General features: G+C 45.4%; 1 protein-coding gene across 5 annotated transcripts in view; it reads right to left on the reverse strand.

Annotated features, from left to right (window-relative positions):
- LRRIQ1 (leucine rich repeats and IQ motif containing 1) overlaps positions 1–21,092 on the reverse strand; it is a 455,984-nt gene that overhangs the window by 203,461 nt on the left and 231,431 nt on the right. For all 5 annotated transcript variants that reach the window (XM_029597082.1, XM_029597083.1, XM_029597081.1 and 2 more), the window contains 4 exons: positions 11,953–12,042; positions 11,101–11,234; positions 9,735–9,830; positions 1,598–1,686 (listed from right to left, as the gene is read on the reverse strand). In XM_029597082.1, the coding sequence (XP_029452942.1) occupies positions 1,598–1,686; positions 9,735–9,830; positions 11,101–11,234; positions 11,953–12,042 (409 nt within the window). The remainder of the gene's footprint in view (positions 1–1,597; positions 1,687–9,734; positions 9,831–11,100; positions 11,235–11,952; positions 12,043–21,092) is intronic.

Below are 21,092 nucleotides of genomic sequence, written 5' to 3' on the forward strand. Positions count from 1 at the left end.
CACCACAGCTCCTCCATGGGATGCTGGACTCAACGCAGGAGAACTTGAGCCACAAAACCATTGCATAGAACTTCAACTATCTGAGGGAAGAGGGCAGTAAGAACCTGGAAAGCTTGATTTATTATTTATTCTTGTTGCAAAGCAACTATAAAATAACTATGATCCAGACAAAACAGGAGTGTCAACCAGGCTCTGTTCCATGTGTATTAAAGTGTAGTGGATAAGGCTTCATCTGAGCAACCCATCCAGTTTTGCCCCTGGCAGAGTGCTGACCCACCGCAGATCGCATCCATCCACCTGGTGCCTGACTATTTGTAAGCCAGGCAGAATGTACCCACTGACATGCTGATTCAGCTGGATTTACCTGTGGTGCTATGTCTCCCTATTTCTCCCTCTTTCACATCCTTTCCAGAAGGCAAGTGGAGGGACGGAGAGAGGAGAATGATCATCTCAGACCCTCAAATCAAGTCTAAATCTAGTACAGCATCATAGGAAACTGGAAGGCAGTCCAGGGAAAATGCTGTGCTGAAAGCTTTTTTTTTTTTTTTTTAATAAACTTGACTGCTTTCCTATTGCACTTCCGTCATAGAGAGAGCACGTGCTTTTCAGTAGCTTCTGCTGATGAATCCCCAAAAGAATAAAATCACCAGGGACCACCTGGCGCTTGACTCATCAGTGCAGGAGCTCAGACCTCCAAATGAGTTGGTTCCCATGGGGAAAGGGAAAATCAGTCCAACCAGGACTATCTCACAGATTGGCCCGAAAACTCAGTCTATACTCCATGAATGCCTAGGCCTAAAGCCTTCCTGGGAGCAGCCTACTCGCAGCTGATCACGAGTCTGCATGTCTGCACCATGTGCTGGAAACGGAGAAATAATGAAGAACGGAAGACAGCAAAAGACCGCTATAAGGGGAGTGCAGTCAGTTTGGAGCTTTTTTTTCTTTGTCTCCATCTGCTGTCTGGATTGGTTTGGCAAGGATGATAAGGAAATGAACAATATTAAATTGCATTTTATTTAGTTTCTGTAATGAAATAAAAAAAATGTTTGCTTTTTCCCTTTCTTTTTTTGAAGTAGTGGTAATTAAAAGGTTAAGCGTATGCTATTTACAAATAGTGCACGCTATTTCAAAGAAACATAAAAAAGTCACAAAATGAAAAAAAAAGGTAATGGAAATCAAAATGAAACAAAAAACATGAGCATGCCTAATGATCTAGTTTGAATGGCTGTGATGGATGGGGAATTTGAATATTGCCCCCCCCCCCCGTGCTGCAGCATACAGTGGTAGGTCTTCAGCCATAGGCCCAGCTCCATGTGCTGTTTTAAATTCCAGCAGCCAATGAAAACTACTACGGTATTCTATATGGCATCCACATATTCTGTATTAAGAGCCTGTTTTACTGCAGTTTTTTCCTATTCTGTATATATGAGAAAATAAGATGATTAAATCAGGCCCTTTCTCTCTTATGGTTTAAAGTTTAAATTATAGCTTTCAAAAATGATTCTGATATATAAATGTATATAATTATTTTAGAACCATCATATGTGGTATAATAAAATAATAATTACCATGTACTGCTAAAGCATGAATTACTTACCCAATAGCTTTTTCTTCTTTGTTGTCTTAGATTTCATTTTCTGGGCTCTCTTCAGCATTAGTTGAGCAGTAGAAATATCTTTGAAACCCCTAAGGAAAGGCAGAAATTTACGTGTGCTAAGTAGCATCTACTCACGTATTCAGTATTTTACAAAAGTTGAAAATACACATGTAAAAATGGGGTGGACAAGAGGCATTCTGGGGCAGGGCCAACACTTATGTGCAGAAATTGCTATTTTAAAAGACACATGCGCATACATTTGTCAATTTGCTCGCATATTTTTATGCCTGCCAATTATCTGGCATAAGTGATATTAAACATACATCTTGTGTAGTTCTAACTGGGTGGGAGGTCTGGGTGAACTGGGGAGAATTCAGGCTGAAGAACCAGTAAGGTCTTGACCTGCAGAAGGACTGGAGAAACTGGTGGACTACTTGGTAAACTGGTTAATTTCATTTACATGCATATGTTTTAAAATTGGTCAACTTCTGTGCGAAAATTGGTACTTCAGTAAGTCCTACTTTAAGAACATAAGAACATGCTATGCTGGGTCAGACCAAAGGTCCATCAAGCCCAGCATCCTGTTTCCAACAGAGGCCAAACCCGGCCACAAGAACCTGGTAATTACCCAAACACTAAGAAGATCCCATGCTACTGATGCAATTAATAGCAGTGGCTATTCCCTAAGTAAACTTGATTAATAGCCGTTAGTGGACTTCTCCTCCAAGAACCTATCCAAACCTTTTTTGAACCCAGCTACACTAACTGCACTAACCACATCCTCTGGCAACAAATTCCAGAGCTTTATTGTGCGTTGAGTGAAACTTTACTTTAGCATGTAACTTTACTTTCACATGAAACTTTACTTTTGCATGTAAAATATATACATGAGCATATATTTTAAAAATAGATAGGAAAAGTATGAGCATTCAATGCATTGATATACGTGATTTCAATGCATTGCATGTATTCGTGCATAAGCCTACATGCGCACATATGTTGCGGGATTGAGATACAAGTATATTATAAAATGCATGTTTATCATATGATCAGATTATAAAATACTTGTGTAGATCTACTTGTATATATGCTGCTGCACCATATATGCTGCTGCACCATATTTGTTTGAAAGTTATCCTCATATTGTCAGATAAATATATCACACATATCAAACTGCTGGGATGAGATTGAGTTTGCGGAGGAGCAAAGATTTTGCAGAGCAAATGCTGTGGGGTTCTACAGCCCCACAAAATTATGTCTATCAAATGTAACTATTTTTAAATGGCTGCATCGTAAAAACAAAATATGAGGGAAGGTACTATAGGTACTTTCCCTATAAAGGAAAATTAGTTTCTTACCTGATAATTTTCGTTCCTGTAGTACCAAGGATCAGTCCAGACACCTGGGTTGTGACTCCGCACCAGCAGATGGAGACAGAGCAAGACTTGTCGGGCACCCTCACATATAGTAAGGCGCCACCCACAGCTCGTCAGTCGTACGAATGTCAAAGCAAAACAGCAATGAAAACCAAACTAACTAACTATACCGCCCCACACTAGGGCCGATTCAACCAAAAACCCTCAGCTGGATCAGAACGTCCAGAACCAGAGGACCAAAACAATCGAAACCAACCGAGCGGACTCTCCTTAAACTGAAAACAATACTTGGGCGGGAGCCTGGACTGATCCTTGGTACTACAGGAACGAAAATTATCAGGTAAGAAACTAATTTTCCTTTCCCTGTACGTACCAGGATCAGTCCAGACACCTATCCCAGAGCTGAACTACCGAGGGTGGGAACCAGAGAGTCCCGCACGCAGAACTCTCACCCCGAACCCCCTGCATCCAGGTTCTGAACATCCAGCCGATAGTGTCGAGCAAACGTATGCAACGACTTCCAAATCGCCGCCCTGTGAAACTCCAGTGGCGATACTCGCGAAGATTCCGCCCACGAGGTGGACGGAGCGCGCACCAAGGGAGCGCGGAGGCTCCCCGGAACAGGCTTACCTTTCAATAGGTACGCAGGAGAATAGCTGCCTACAGCCACTGAGAAACGGACGCTCGAAAAGCAGCTCCGCCCTGCTTTGGACCCGAAAATAAAGCCAAAAAGATGGTCCGAAAACCCGCAAAGGGTTTGTTACCTCCAGACAACGGAGCAGAACTCTGCGGACCTCCAGTTTCTCCAACACCTTGGCGTCCGGATCAGCCTGCGGACCCTCAGGAAAACAGGCCATTCAACCGTCTGGTTCAAAAAACAAGCAGACACCACCTGCGGAAGGAAAGAAGGAACGGTCCGTAGAGCGACTCCAAAATCTGAGAAGCGCAAAAACGGCTCTCGACAAGGTAACGCCTGCAACCTGAAAACTCGCCTCGCCGACGCAATTGCTACGAGAACAACCACCTTCAGGGTAAGGTCTGTTAGTGTCGCCCTCCTAAAGGCGACGTGCACAAAACCGAGAGCACCAAACGAAGAGGCCGGGAAGGACAAGGCTGCCGCAACGGAAGCCGCAAATGCGTAGCTCCACGAAGATGAGCCAGCGACCGACCGTGCACCTGTCCCCTGAGACAGCGAAGCACTGCTACCTGTACCCGGAGGGCGCTGCATGCCTGAAGAAAAGCGAAGATATCCGGCCCAGATGGTAACACCGGATTCCCCACACGCGATCTACACCCATCGTCAAATACCGTCCGTACCCGGACGTAGTCAAAAAAACATAGACCGCTTCCTAGAACCCAGCAAGGTAGCTACCACCGCATCCGAATATCCCTTCGTCTTTAAACGTGTCCTCTCAAAACCACGCCGCGAGACAGAAGTGAGCCACATCCTCCAAAAACATACCGGACCCCGCCTCAGGAGAGCCGCGTCCCCCCGAAAACGGAGAGGAGCCTCCTTTGCCAAGAGCAAGAGGTCCGCGAATCATGGCCGTCATGGCCACCCCGGCGCCACCATGACCATGACCACCTCCGCCGGATGTGATGCTAGTCGACGAAGGACTTTGCCTATCAGAGGCCAGGAAGGGAACACATATATGGAGAACGTCCGTGGGCCAAGGAAGTCCCAGCGCATCTACCTCTTCGTCTCCTCTTTCTCACCGTCGGCTGAAGAATCGGGGAGCCTTGGCGTTCTGAGCGGTGGCCATCAAATCCATGTGTGGCATACCCCACCTTTGGCAACTTAGGTGGTAAGCCATCTCCGGCAGCTCCCACTCCCCGGGTCCAACCGAGGCCAACTGAGGAAAACCGCTTGGACCTTGTCCACTCCTGCGATGTGGGACGCCGCGATGATGTTGATCAGATTTCTTACCGCCCAGAGCATTAGCAGCCGCGCCTGCTCCCCCATCGCACGGCTCCTCGTACTGCCCTGGCGATGGAGATACGCCACTGTGGTCGCATTGTCCGACAACACTCTGACCAAAGTCCCCTGGAGCAAAGGGAGGAACGACTGTAGCGCCCAACGTGACCGCTCTGGACTGCAAACAAGTGATGGACCACGGTGACTGTGCTTTGGACCACTGTCCCTGCACCGAGCGGCCCCCGCAAGACCGCCCCCCCAGCCAGATAAGCTGGCATCAGTGGTGACTACCGTCCAGGTGGGCATGAGCAGAGGCACTCCGCGAGTCAGAATGTTGGTTTTGAGCCACCACTGCAACTGGACCTCGCCTGATCCGTGAGCGGGAGGGGAAGAGAAACATCTCGGACACCGGCCTCCAGCGGGAGAGCAATGCGGATTGCAATGGACGTAGATGAGCAACCGCCCAAGGGACTAGCGCCCACAATGACGCCATCGATCCCAACAGCATCCGGCAATCGCACACCTGCGGAATCCGGAGGGACAGGACGGCTCACCTGACCCTGCAGCTTGCAGACCCGCTCTATGGACAGAAACACCCTGCCGTGCGTCGTGTCGAACAGCGCTCCCAAGTACGCCAGGGTTTGGGTGGGGACCAGCCGGCTTTTGGCGAGATTGACCACCCATCCGAGCGACTGCCAAAGCTGCAGGACTCTGTCGACTGCCTGTCGGCACTGCATTTCGGAGCTGATCGAATTAGCCAATCGTCCAAGCAGGAGCTTGCGGTGAAGGCCCGGCCAAATTTCGATGTGAGGTAAAACCTCCTTCAGATCCAGCGACGCCAGGAAAACCTCTGGTCGAACCGAAGCTATGCCTGAGCGGGTCGTCCCCATTTGGGATCCCGGCCAAATTTCGATATCGAAGGCCGCGGGGACATCTGTTGACTCCGTTGAGGTCCAGGATGGGTCGGAAAATGCCCTCCTTCATTGGCACCATGAAGTAAATGGGATACCGGCCCAGATGACGCTGTCCTGGAGGTACGGAAACCACCACGCTCAGGTCTTCTAGGCGTCGCAGCGTATCCCGGACTGCCAACGCTTGATGCCTCCCCTGAAAAAGGAAACACCAGAACTATGTCCGCCGGAAACCGAGCAAAATGTACCGCGTAACCACGCCGTATCACGCTGAGGACCCACTGGTCCATGATCATCCCGGCCCGTTCCCCGTAAAACCGTGCCAACCTGGCTCCTACCTCCGGTGAAACCAATGGAGCCAACTGCGGGGAAGGGGCCCTCCGCATTTCATTGGGCGGGTTTCCCCGCCTCACCGTCCCCATGTCCTTCCTCGAAAAGGCCTGGGACCAGGACGACCGCCGAGAGGAACTAACCTATACGGGGCCCCCGACGATCCCCATGGTCGCGACTTCCTGGGCCCACAAGCGCGGGACCTATTGGAAAACGAAGTCCGGGCCCTGTATCTGTCCTCCGGTACCTTGAACGCCCGGTTTTCACCAAGGGACTGCATCAGGTCGTCCAGTTGTTTGCCAAAGAACAACTTCCCCTGAAAAGAGAGCGAGCCTAGGTATGCCTGGGAAGATCCATCCGCCGCCCAATTACGGAGCCACAAGAGACGTTGTGCCGAAACCACCGAGACCATGGCTCTAGCCGAAGCCCGCAGAAGGTCGTGCAGCGCCTCCGCGCTGTATGCAATAATCGCTACCAAGTTGTCCGCTTGCGCCGTCTCCTCACTCGAGAGGATCGCCTTGGCCTGAAGAACATGAGCCCAGCGCAAGCCGGCTCTCAGGGCAAATACTGCCAACAGCCGCCCAGACGTCCAGAGCCGAAAACTCAAAGACTTTCTGGAGCTGAGCCTCCAGCTTCCTGTCGGGGATATCCTTGAGCGCCGTGGCCCCCGTCACCGGAATCGTCGACCACCGAAAACCGCTGCGTCCATTCGGGGAAGACGCGGGGGATCCAGCGCGTCCTCCGGCAACGGGGACAGCTTAGCCAGAGCTGTACTAACCTTTAAGCCCAACTCCAGGGTGTCCCATTCTCGAAAGAAAATATCCGAAACGGAAAAATGGACCGGAAAGAAACCACCGCGGGTCCCGTCAGGCCCAACAGCACCGGGTCTATCTCGGTGAATCCTTTCTAGGCTACATGGGTGGGGCATCCACACCCACTGCCAGAAGAATAGCCGGAATAAATGGTGCAAGCTCCTCCTTCCGGAACCAGCGCAGCACCTTGGGGCGGCACCCTCTCTCGCAGGGGTGCCCTCGCTGTGCCCCGCGTGGATCGGATCCGCCTGCGCGTGCGCACCGTCGTCCTGCGGAGCCCCTAAATCAGGGTCTACGTCCCCGGATGAAGCCGAATCGGAGTGGGTCTCCTGGGGGGCCCCGCGGCCCGAGCGCCGCTCTCTAAGCGGGCCACGGGTCTCCGGGGACCCTCCCCTGCAGGCCGACTGTCGGAACCCCCTTTGACCGACGATCCCTTCCGCTTGGAGCATATATCTTCTTTATTTTATTTTATTTTTTTTTAAATGTACGTCCAAACACCGCGAGGACCGACGAAAACGAGACCCCAGAATCGGGGGAGGCCTCCTCCCGACTCCGAACCGCCGAAGAAGCAGCCCCCCCCGCGCGGGGGATCCCCCCCGGGGTCCCGCTGCCGGGGAGAGAACGCCAGCGGCATGCCGCCATTTTCCACCGGCCGCCGCGTGGCCTCCCGTACTGACCTAAAATGGCCGCCGTTCCCGCACTGAGCGGGAACAGGTCGGCCCTGCCGTCTCCTTCAGGGGCAGCGCGCGCCGGCGATCGCGGGCGAACGGGAACCCCCCCGACCACCGGACGGCCCTTCACCGCCCGAGAGTCAAGAAAAAAACAAAGCCCCTCGCGCGGAACCGCACGCACGGCCCGAAACGCCCCTCGGCATGCACCGCACCGGTCCGGACCACCGAGGCTGCCAAGAGACCAGGGAAATAAAAAACCGCCGCGGAACGCTCCCCTCGCAAAAACCAAAGCCAACCTCACAGACGGCGAAAAACGGCCGGAAAGAAAACAAAGTCACTTTTTTTTTTTTTTTTCTCTACCTGCCGCTGACCTTGGTCCTGAAGTGTCCGGTCCAGCGGGGGTGAATGAACCGGGCTCCCCGGTGTCACCCCCGGCGCTGCTGCCAGAGACAGGCCGGGTCCTCAACCCTCAGCAGCGGCCTCGACCAGGGAGGGGTAGTCCCCTCAGGACCTCACAACCCCCCTGGGAGGCTCAGGACAAGCGAAGGCTTTCTATAATTTTCCCTTTTTTTTTTTTTTCCAACCAAACTAAAACCAAATCCAACAACCCTGACTAGCTAAACAACTACCCAGGGATCCTCAGAGCCTGTGGGTGAACCTGCCCCATCTGCTGGAGACAGAGAAAGACTGACGAGCTGTGGGTGGCGCCTTACTATATGTGAGGGTGCCCGACAAGTCTTGCTCTGTCTCCATCTGCTGGTGCGGAGTCACAACCCAGGTGTCTGGACTGATCCTGGTACGTACAGGGAAAGATGATTATCTCTTGTAAAGGATTATACATTAGACCCTCCTTAAAAGTCTAGGACTAGGCATTTAGCTCGGTCCACCTTAAGGCAGTCAACAAGGGAATCCTGCTTGCAGGGCATCTCCCATGGGGAGAAAGATATGACACCAGGGCCCAGAAGGAAAGGGAGGCGACAGACAAGACTACGAGAAAGCAGAACCCTTGCTAAATGAGTTATGTGAGTAAACTGCTGCATTTCTGTGTCCAGCACGCTGAGGTAAGCAGGCTTGGGTTTTATTAATTTTATAAAATCTGCAAAAAATAGCCAGAATCCAGACTGAATCTGTCCTCTGGTGTCACACCTTTTTTCTGCAAAGTTCAGAATGTATAAAAAGTATCATGAGGAGAAAATCTGTGTAAGAGATTAAAATATCCCTTGAACCAGCTTCAAGAACTGCAGAAAAATAATGCAGAAGAAATGTTTACATACTCAGACACAACTAAAGAATTCTGCAGAATTGAGGCCCAAGTGAATCTCTCAAACTTAGTAGATGTTTGCTCAGGTGCACAAGCAAACACTATTGCAAGGCTTCCCAAAAATGTCCTGGGGACCCTACAGCCGGTAGGGATTTCAGATTATCTATAATGAATATATGTCATAAATTAGTATATATTGAGTTTCCAATGTAAGCCAATTTATTTCGTTCATATTATTGTAGATTTCCTAAAAATATGAATGGCCGTGGGGTCCCCATGATAGCCCTGCCCTATTGCACCTACAAAGGCAAAAGGCAGTGGCCAGCTGAAATCACCCAGTGATCTGCTTTGAACCTTTTGTGGTAATCAGGAGTTAGGCCCACTAAAAGATCATGTACGTGGTCCTTTAAATGCTGCATACATATCATTTCTTCTTTTTTTTTTGTTTTAAAAAGAAAAATGTTTTTGATTCCTGCTGTTGAATAGCAGGATGCTCTCCTTCTTTCTAGTCAAGCATGCAGTATGAAAAAAAACTGCAAACACTTTTGTTGTTTGCACATAAATAGGAATATTTTTCTGTTATTTGCCATTTAAATATTTATTTGGAGATATGCTTCATCTTGTATGTTGATGAGATATTGAGAGTGCTAGTTTCTTTTTGCCATGATTTAAAGATGCATTAAATCAGATACATAGGAAGTTACAAAATGACAAATTAATTAGTTTAATACACTTTGAAATTTACAAAACAAAACAGTATGCTGCCTTGCTGAAATCTAACTTTCCTAATTCTGCACCTAATGCCTGTAAGGTTTCAATTTCTACTTTTAAAAAATTTGCACTAGAAAAGTAATTACGTACCATTCCTCTGAAATTTGTTCCTCCTTTTCAGACTTGAGTAAGGACTCACTGATGGGCTTCATATCTGACAGCCGCGACAGAGTTCTCTTTTCTGACCTGACATCCAAAGAAAATTCAGGTCAGATTAGTTGAAAAAAATGCATGTTAGATTAGAAGAAAATTTGACTTTTGTAACCTAAGTCAATCAGGGGGTCATTTTCTATCGGGATCGCACGCGAAAAGGGACGTTTTGCACTCGAAAAGTCTCTTTTCGCGTGCGATACCAGGATCGGGGTGGAGTTGGGGCGGCATCAGCACCGGAAGGGGAGGAGTTGGAGTGGCACCGGGGCGCACGCGGCAGAGACATTGCCGGCGATGAAAAGGTAAGAACCCTTATCGCCACCAGTAACGCGCCCAATAGCACCACGGTGGCGCTATTGGTTTGCGAAAGCCGGCAGCGATAACACCGCGGTGGTGTGATCGCTGCCGGCTTTCGCAGGCCCGCCTCCCTCTTCACCTCCCCACCGCCCTGGTACCGCGCGATTCTCAAAGGCCTACGATTTTAGAAAATCCAGGCCTCAGAAAGCCTTTTATACATCCTGAAACAGAGCAATAATATATATTTCAGCAATGGAAGGGTTTACTCTGAATCATTAAAGGTACACTATCAATTTGAAGTGAGGACAGTATCAGGATTCAAGAGAACATGGGACAAGCATAGAGGATTTCTGAGGGAGAGGAAGGTAGATGAGCAGGAGATATGGCTAGGCAGCCTGGGTGGGCCGTATGGTCCTTATCTACTGTCCTGTTCTAGGGTTTTTATTTAAATTACTATAAACACATTTAAAATTCCACAATTATTACATTATTGTGCTGCTCAGGAATGTGGCATTATACTTTTCATTTATATCTATAATCACGATAACCTGGTTTGAAGTCCTATATAATAAATGGGATTTTTTATATGCTGTACAGATTTGAATGCTTACACTGTAAGATAACATTTTATATTTGGTTTAATGAAAGAAATATATTTTAAAAAGCACATACGTGTTTTTCCTTTTTTTTCTCTGTTGACTAAGAATAGACTAGGCAGCAAAGTTCATGTAATATTTTACTATCATCTATATTTTATTCTTAAACATATTTTAAATTAATATTCAAACAAGTATGTAAAAATAAATATAGAAAAATACAAACTAAATACATGAAAGTGTCATTTCTACAATAAAGCTTTTCTGCCATTCAACATCTATAGTGAAAGACCGTGAGGCAGGCCATAAAAGTCCAGTTCTTTAATACCAGTATTCACAAGAACTTTAGGTGTGTTAATGCTTGATAAATATATGAAAGCACTACATAGTAGTGTATCTATTTTTGAACTTACCAGCTGTTAGGTTTGGACTTTTCAAAGGGCAGTACATTTTCTGTCTCTGCAATTTCATTATATTGCCAAGCTGGTCGTGGATGCCATGGCAAAGAACGGGTGTGAACATCAGAAGTTAGAACTTGCTCTGGATCCTGATAAAAGGGATGAAAAAGAGCTTTACAATTAAGTACCAGAAAACTAGCAAAAGCTCACTCACCTATATTTCACTAATAGAATGTTTCTATATAATGCCAAATAAGGTGGATACTTTGTGAATGAATGGAAAGGTTTGATTATTTCATATATTTGCGTTATTTATACTAGCCATGTAAAAAAAAAAGTACTTTAAGTTCTGTCGTGAACACTTAAAGATAAATATCCATTATCTTTCAACTGGGAGCAAATGTGTGTCTCAGAACAATTTGCTTCAAAAGTGAATAGGGAACAAAAGCCCAAAGTTCATAGTCTATAAATGAACAGTATACATTACAATTCAGTGACCTTTAGCTGCTCTGACAATCCTCAGCTGTTGACATATAATGCAGACTTCAATAGTTTATGCATGTAGCAACTAGCAATTTTTAATCCAATGCCAAAACTGCAGCTGAGACAGATCATCTTTTTTTTTTCCCTTCGCTACTGTGAAGAACAGCGTTGAAAGAAATCCAAAATAAAGACAAAAAAATTCAAACGTATGAAACAAATGCTGCATGAAAAATTACAGCTGGGGATGGGGAGGAAGCCAGAGGCTTCTAAAAGTAATTGTGTTTTTCAAGTCAATATATTGCATTATTAATCACGCCAGCGCAACACTGAATCCTTAAAGAAGGAAGAAAGACGCAAGCCTAGGAAGCTTCTTTGACATGTTACCTTTGGTCGCTGCAGCTGGTTTGCAAGAAGCGATGTTTTTGAAGGGAAGCGGGCAGAATCCAAAGGGAGCCAGTCCTTTTCTAAGGCAGCCTGCACAAGAGAGAAGATTCAAAGAGAAGAGAGCGCTGATAAAATCAGCTGGATTCCCATGACTTTGATAATGTTTCTTTTAAACCGTCTGGTAGACTGCTTCCAATATTTGCACGTCATACATCATAATAACCAGTTAAACGTAATCAGGCTGCTGCTTCAAAGCATGCCATCAATATTCAAAGATATCAGTCATAAAAATTTAAGCAATTAAAGAAAGAAGGTCTGCCGCGTTATTATGAAGCCCTGTTGGGGGCTGCGAAATACTGTTTTTACACAATGTACTGCACAGAGGGCAATGCCGAGAAATGACCCATTTAGTACATTAGAGAGTGTTTTGCTATTCTGTTTAAAGTGTAAAAACTTACACTACATTCTTTACTCAAGAAACTGCTGCTTGAACGTCATGCAAACAGTGCAAAACAAATGCATCAGAACAGATTTTCCAGCAATTTCAACTAACACGTTATTTACAGGCACATGGGGAATAATGGTGAACAATGAAAGCCTGGAGAGAATGCGTGAAATTACAAAGATTGCTAGTGTGAAAACAAAAATTCCACTTCAAATACCATATACCATGTGGAGAAACTCAGTAGCAAACAGGCTTCTGAAACTAAACCATTTGACGTTTTGACTTTTCCTAGTTATTGCATTTTACTCACACTGCAAATGTATTGTAAAGTTTCTTTAGGAATATGCCTAAGAATTTAGAACAATAAACCAAACAATATGTTCTGTAATGGCACGGCAGCTATAGAACAGCAATAAGGATTTCCAGCAGTTAAACAGAAACAACATCCTAGAGTGTCTGCACAAAATATATTTGATGCACAAGGCAAAACCTTCATCTTCTATCAAGATTGTGTATGTCACTACACTTTGATTCTCTAGTTCATTGTTTCTCAACCCTGTCCTCAGGACACACCTAGCCAGTCATGTTTTCAAGAAAACGACAATGAATATGGATGAGATAAATTTGCATATAATGGAGGGTTGAGAACCCATACTCAGGGATGGTAACTTTTAAACAGGAGTGCGGGCACACGTGTGCACATTCGTCAGCCCATGCCCAGGGATGAGGTCATTTTATAACATACCGTATTTTTCGTTCCATAAGACGCACTTTTTTTCCCCCAAAAGTGTGGGGGGGGGGGGGGGGGGAATGTATGTGCGTCTTATGGAGCGAATATAAAAAAAACACCTAAAAATCTAACAAATCCCCCCCACCGTCCTGACTCCCCCAAGACCTGACAACTTAATTTACTACAACCCCCACCCTCCTGACCCCCCCAAGACCTGCCAAAAGTCCCTGGTGGTCCAGCGGGGGTCCAGGAGCGATCCGGGAGCGATCTCCTGGGCTTGGGCCGTCGGCTGCCAGTAATCAAAATGGCGCCGACGGCCCTTTGCCCTTACTGTGTCACTGGGGCCGACCAATGGCAGCAGTAGTCCCTGTGACATAGTAAGGGCAAAGGGCCGTCGGCGCCATTTTGATTACTTGCAGCCGACGGCCCAAGTCCAGGAGATCGCTTCCGGACCGCTCCTGGACCCCCATGGATTTTTGGCAGGTTTTGGGGGGGTCAGGAGGGTGGGGGGTTGTAGTAAATTAAGTTGGCAGGTCTTGGAGGTGGGTCAGGAGGGTGGGGGTTTGTTAATTAATTTAAAGGGTTGGGATGGGGTTTTTTTTTTTTTGGGAGGGGGGGGGTTCCCAGAGAAAGATAAAAGTTTTCTGATCTGGGGAGTGGACCGAAATGGCCCTCCCCAGACCCGAAAACAAAATGGGGAGAAAAAAAAAAGTTATGCACTCCCCTAATTTGCTCCATAAGACGCACAGACGCCCGGGGACAGAGCCAGTTTAGCACAATTTTTTTTTTTTTTTTAAATTTTCCCCCTCTGAATCCTAGGTGCGTCTTATGGTCAGGTGCGTCTTATGCAGCGAAAAATACGGTATGTGCATATATACAAGCATGTTATAAAATTGTTTGGATATGCGTATATCTGTGCTCAATTTTAAATGGCATGCGCATGTGCGTGGAAAATCCAGCTTCTGCCGCGTAAGTGGGGAAATATTTACAAGAGATGAGTGCCGACGCCATTGCTGGTTTTCCCAATTCATTCTCAGTTTGTCCAGTTAAGGGATAGGACTTCCAGTCCCCCCCTAATTTAATAGTCACCCTTCCCCCTTGTTAGCCACAACCCTTAAATCCCCGCTGATCTGTCAATTTTGTTTTGGTTTTATTATTTACAGGTCATGCACAGCAGAAGTAAAGTTATGTGGCAGGGGACCTTGGTGCACAACAGTGCGCATACATATGCACGCATACATTTCAAGGCCCCTTTTTGGAAACGTTTTCTTTGTGATGCAGCAGAATGTATGCACGTATCTGGGTGGCTTATAAAATAAGCTCGGCGCACACAAGCCCAACTTGTGCGTGTATCTCCTGGCTTTGGTGCGCAATGACCTTTTCAAATTAACCTTAGAATGTTGATCTTGCTCTTGTTTCTTTAATAAACTAAGGCCAAGAAAGAGATGCAACATGAAATGTTTAGATCGAATCTCTAGATAGTTCTTGGGTTCTGCAATCAGCTCTGCCAAGTGCCGTATTGCAACAATTCTGGGCAACTTAGGTGGCAATTTTTCAAAGCAAACCTATGGGCATCGGAAATAACACACACAAACTCCCCAGCACAGTTACACCTGTTCTTTGCAGGGCATACCTTGTGCATGTTAATTTACGTGCTTGCTTTTTAAAATCAAAAGTATGCATGCAAATCCAAATTCCGCCCCACCTGGGAATGCATGTTTTGTGTGCATAAATGTATGCACAAAATGTGGATTATGCAATACTTTTATGTACACGAATCCCAGGCAATTTTATAATAAACCATTTATTTGCATAACCCTTTGTTTTATGCATGTAAATGGCTTTGAAACTTACTCCTTGTTAGTTAAAAATATACATGAATGCATATCTGGGATAGCAGCATGATAAACAAGTCATACGCCAACATGAAAATAAAATAAATATAAATCTATAAATGCTGTTGAACCAGAACCAAAATCCATAAAGAAGTTCTGTTTAAATCTGAATGTGTCTCTTATATAGAGTAACCAATTCTCAGCACATTTATTTCTTTCTCATATTTATTTCAAAATTAAAAAGAATCAAAACCCATACTAAGTGGTCTATTTTCAAACAAGCAACTTGACAGACAAAATAACCAGCTAATTTTAGCTAGCCAAGGGATGGGCTTTTCAAATAAATTGGTATTTACTCTGGTAAACTGCTTCTGAATATTGCACTCTTCAAGGTACTGGATTTGTATGCATCAGTGGTTATGCAGAGATTTATCCTAGTATTTTATAAGCTGTGCAGCAGCTTTATAGTTTATAAAATACCATGTAAGTTCTGCTCTGACAGTACAAACATTATTTATTTAAAATTTTTATTAACCACCTATCAACATTTTTAGGCGGTTTCCAATTAAAATATCCACAAATAGAGCAAATATATGTCATACCATCACAAACTGTACATACATTTACAAAAAATTTCAGAATTCAACAATCTAAAATGATTTAAACCATTGTGCATCACCCATCACCTACTTCCTCTCAAATATGGTAGTAACCATCATGATATTGTTTCACATTCTATATTCAGCCATTGCTATATTCCAAATGCCTGCTGAAAACAGAAGGCTTTTACCATTTTCTGAACTTCAGAAGCCCAGTTTTGAGCTTCAAACATCCTGGTAAAGAATTCCAAATTGTTGGACCCTGCACGTAGAACAGTCTCTCTCTTGATTCATCCAATTGTATTACTTTGAAAGATGGTACATCCAATAGCATTTGCAAGCTAGATCTCAATGCCTTTGTAGGTTGATACAATTTCAATACAGAATTAAAACTACTTGAGACCAAACCACTTTAAATGTGATTCTCCAGACAACCAATGATGCTGTTTCAGTATGAACTGCACAAATATTTGCAATGCAATGAAAGCACTTATTTTCTCTATTTTATAAACCCAGACATGTTTATTTTCGATGTGAACAAAAATGTAACAAGTATGCATAATAATCCAGATTTATGTGCAGAGGCGGGTATTTTATAAAGTGCACATATACACCGCTTTGAAAATCCTTGAGTGCGAACTTGAAATCACCAGTTCGCTGGCACCTCTTCCAGTTCACCCAGTCTGTCTCCAGTTCACCTAGACCTTCTAGAGCTTTACCCCAAGCCACCACCTGTTCATCCAGATTTCCCACCCAAAAATTGCAGATGACAAACAAGTATGATTTCACTTGTACTAAATCAGAATGTATAAAACTGCATGAATAACTTTGATAATTTATACTCTAATAAACCTTATAAAATAGCAACTTCTACATGCATTTCTTGACCCCGCCCTAGACCATCCCCTTTTTGCATTGGTAAAATGTATACGGAAAACTGAAATTATATGTGAACTTTCAATGTTTATAAAATAGTCCATTCGTGAATATATGCAATCTATGCATGTATATGGTATTTTTTCATAGGGGAACCCCTTTGAAAATGTCCTCAAGAGTGGGGAATTGCAAGATATATAAGATTCTACACTACTGTTACCAGTAAAAGTGATGAGTATGGATGTCATAAAACAATACAAGCTCTTACAGTACCTCAAATAACTAGTGGCAAACAATTACTTTTAATATGCTCGGAGGCAATGTGAGCTTTCCCTGTTTTGGATACGGCAAAATTGCGTACCTGTAACAGTTATTCTCTGAGAACAGCAGGATAAGTAGCCACACATATAGGGGCAGATTTTAAAAAGTTGCGCGAGTGCGTACTTTTGTTCGCGCAGCAGGCACAAACAAAAGTACGTCTGATTTTATAAGATACGCGCGTAGCCGCGCGTATCTTATAAAATCTGGGGTCGGCGCGCGCAAGGCTGCGCAAAATCGGCAGCCTGCGCGCGCCGAGCCGCGCAGCCTGCCTCCGTTCCCTCTGAGGCCGCTCCGATTTCGGAGGGAACTTTCCTTCGCCCTTCCCGCACCTTCCCCTACCTAACCCACCCCCCCGGCCCTATCTAACCCCCCCCTTACCTTTGTCGGCAAAGTTACGCCTGCTGGAAGCAGGCGTAACTTTGCGCGCGTCGGCCGGCAGCCCCGCTCCGTCCTCCGGTCCCGGGGGCTGGTCCGGAGGCCTCGACCATGCCCCCGGGTCGACGCCACGCCCCCAGGCCCACCCCCGAAACGCCACGGCCCACCCCCGAAACGCCCCGCCCCCGACATGCCCCCTTACAAAAGCCCCGGGACTTACGCGCGTCCCGGGGCTTTACGCGCGCTGGCGGCCTATGCAAAATAGGCACGTGCGGGCCTTTGAAAATCTGCCCCATAGGTGATAGCAACTAATGGTGCTGACATGGATAGCATTCCTAGAAAGCTGTGGAAAAGCCTTGAAAGCTTTTCTGGGTAAGTGCCCCTTCAGTCCTATGTAAAAGCTATTCATCTCCATAAGGGGAGGAGGGAGGGTATGTGTGGCTGATTATTCTGCTATCCTTGGAGAACACCTGTGTCAGGTCAGCAATTTTGCTGTCTCTGAGAATAAGCAGGTTAATGCAGTCACACACATGGGAATTCTAAGGGTTGCCTGCCTACAAAAAAGTATATATTAGAACTCTGTCAACAGATGGAAAACATGGTTCAGGTTGATAAAGCCCTTTTCTTATTTTTCATTTTTGTTTTTTGGAGATATTTTAAAAGAAAAGATATCCAGAATAATGTACAGGGCCTTGGGTGCAAAGGAGATGGATTCTACATTACAAGTTATAGTCTAAAGGATAATGGCACATAAATGTGTGAAAGAAGTCCACACTGCAGCCTTGCAAATCTCCTCAATGAAGGCCACTAGAAAATGGGCCAGTGACATTGTTATGACTTTAATCAGATCAATGCTGCACAATCTTTTACCTGCAATGGGCAATAGACTATGGGGGTCATTTATCAAAGTGCTATATGGTGTTTTTGCATGCAAAAAACGCCTTTAACGCATGCGAAAATGCCATAATGTTATGGTGCAATACAAATTAGGAAAAGGGGAAGAGTTTGGGGTGGGATTTCTGGCCAAGTGGGCTGGCTTTGCAAATTCATATCACACAGTTTTATTGTGAAAATTAACTACACCTTTTTCATTAAGCTGTGTGATATGGCTTTATCACACTTTGTGATGTTTGAGAGAGAGAGAGAGAGAAAGAGAGATGGAGAAATAGAGCACCTAGCTATAAGGCTCTCCTAGTAGTTAGTTATTTATACCTCTATATGAGGCCCACCTAGTTACTCGAGGTGAGGTTTAGGTTAGGGATTAGGGGCCACTTTGACATTCAGAGTGAGACGTATGAACAAACAGTGCTCTCTTGTGAAGATTTGATGTCCTTCGGCGTGAGGAAACTCACCCAAAGATGAGATTTGTACAATGTTCTCTCAACCTAACTTGATGGACTCTCTATCTGGGCAACATCAAGCTAGGTTGCCAACTCCTTATGATATAAGGTAAGTGAGGGAAACGAGTAAGGGAAACGATTTTAGGGAGTGACCTTGGCAGCTGAGCTACAGAAGTTCTGATTTAGAGGAGTTTAGCCTGAGTTTGTAATTACTAAGTCATTGGAATACCTCCAAGACAGTTATTGAGACTGGTAATGAATGGTTTGGTCAGATGCCATTTTGATGCAGAGTTGGATGTCATTTGCAAATAGTTGGCACTCGATAAAGGACCGGATGAGATCACAGATGTAGATGTTGAACAGTACTGGGGAGAGAACTGAGCCCTGAAGCATTCCACAGGTGAGTTCTCTAGGGCAGGATGGTTTGTTGACCCATGTAACCTATTGAATTCTTTCGGCAAAGAATGATTCAAACCACTTTAGGGCAGTGCCATTGATACCAATATCCTTGAGTCTTTGGATCAGGAGATGGCGATCAATTGTATCAAAGGCAGCTAAGAGATCAAGTAGGACAATGAAGGATTCAGTGCCTTGATCCACATGTAGGTGGATACTGTTTGTGATGGCCACAGAACCAATTCTGTTTCATAACTTTTCCTGAACTCAGATTGGTACTGATGTAGGATACTATACTCCTCTAAGAAATTTAAAAGTTGGAGACAAACTACTTTTTCCACCACCTGGGATAAGAAGGAGAGGCTGAAGACTGGACAATAGTTACGGATTATTTTAGGATCAGCACCAGGCTTCTTTAGGATAGGTTTGATAACGGTCTTCCTGAGCGAGCTAGGTAATGAGCCTTGAATTAGAAAGACATTTATTTTAATGGTTAGCCAGTAGGCTAGATCATGTTAAAGGTTACAAATGAATTTTATGGGAATTGGATCTAAGGGGCTCGCAGACTGATTGATCATTACCACTTCTAGTAGTGTGACTGTCCTGAAGTCGGACAACGGGATCAGGTTTGAAGGAGCTGAAGAGAATTTGCTGTGTGCTGCTGCATTAATGGGTTGGTTGGTGCCAGGGACGTGTGAGGTGGAGGAGGAGGTGGAATGAAAGGAGGAACAAAATAGCTTGCATTTTTTTAGTGAAATATTTGGTAAAGTCTTCAGCTGTGTGTCCCTCTGTGTTGGTAGAAGGAGTTTGGGTTCCCGGTTTGGAGAGTTCCATATCAGGGGAAAACACTTACTTGGGTGGTTCATGGACAGTTGTAATTGCTTGGACATGTAGGTTTTTTTTGGCTTGCTGGATGGAAGCTTTGTATTTTTTGGAATGTTCTTCGCAGAGATGAAGGTTGATATCAATTTTATGTTTCTGTCATACCCATTTGAGTTGTTGGAATTGTTGTTTTAGGAAAAGAAGACCTTCATGGAACCTGGGGGTTTTGGTAGGAATGGATTTCAGAGGGGCTAGAATCTCAATTCATCATTCTACTGCTGGACTACTACTTCTCATGGAACTGAGATGGTAGTTGTTGTGGGTATATTGAGATTGCTTATGGTTTTCACTTGCAACACCGGATAGGTTCCTAGTAAGAAGTGTTGCATGTGCCGGCCGTGGCAGACCCGCGGCCCAGCCCCCTTACCTCTCTTTGCCAAATCCAGCATCTAGTTCCTCGTCTCTGGCAGTGGTGGGCCGCCGGCTCCGTCCTCGGGCCACCCCCAGTGTTCCAGCTTCAGCTACAGGCCTCTCTGCTCGACAGGCCTCTCGGCATGGCCCACGGAGAGATGCCGCCATTCAGTGCCACACCCCTGCCTAGGCATGTGTGCATCACTGTCACTTATGAAGGGCCCACAGCGGGAACTTTGCCGCTGCCCCGGATGATGACATCGCCGAAGCTCCGGTACTTAAGGCCGAGACATCTGCAGCGGCGTTTGAAGCCCTGAACTGAGCACCTAAGATCGCAAAGTCGGTTATAACTCGCTGCCCTGACGGGCTAGGTAAGTCCGGAGGAAAGATTCTAACCTTACCCTTCCTCTTGTGGGGCATTTTCGCCGGATTGAAACAGAAAAACAAACTTAAGAATATTGGAGTGCAGGGCAGCTCGACTCAGCGTCCTACAGCAGCGGCCATCTTAACTCTTCCCCCCTACATGGTACAAAGTTAAACACATCTTTCTGCAATGTTTCATGCAAATTACTTGTTTGCTGATTTTAACAGATTAAAAATAAAAAGAAAGTGGATATGGCATGTGGAAAAGTTTGGAAAATCTTCCAGCTGATTTATTACTACTATTTATTATAGTTGTTAATGAGACACAAAACGTTAAGCCTTCAATTAGTAAGGTGAAGACAATTTCATGGTTTAACGAATACGCTGATTCTGATTTTTGTTCTGTTTACTTTCAACAACTCAGGGCTCCTCTAAGCAGCTGTCCATTGAAAATGAAGATAATTTATTCTTACAAAGCAGGGGAAGGCTGTAAAAAGTTCTCTAAATGCTTCTATCAATGCCAACTGTCTGAAACTTTATCAAGAAAGTTACATGGAACTGTTGAGGACATGGGAAGATGTGGAAGACCAAGAAAAATCTCTTCCTAAAGTTTGGTTAGATCTGCAA

The sequence above is a fragment of the Rhinatrema bivittatum genome, chromosome 4 (genome assembly GCF_901001135.1).
Source record: "Rhinatrema bivittatum chromosome 4, aRhiBiv1.1, whole genome shotgun sequence".
NCBI lineage: Eukaryota > Metazoa > Chordata > Amphibia > Gymnophiona > Rhinatrematidae > Rhinatrema > Rhinatrema bivittatum.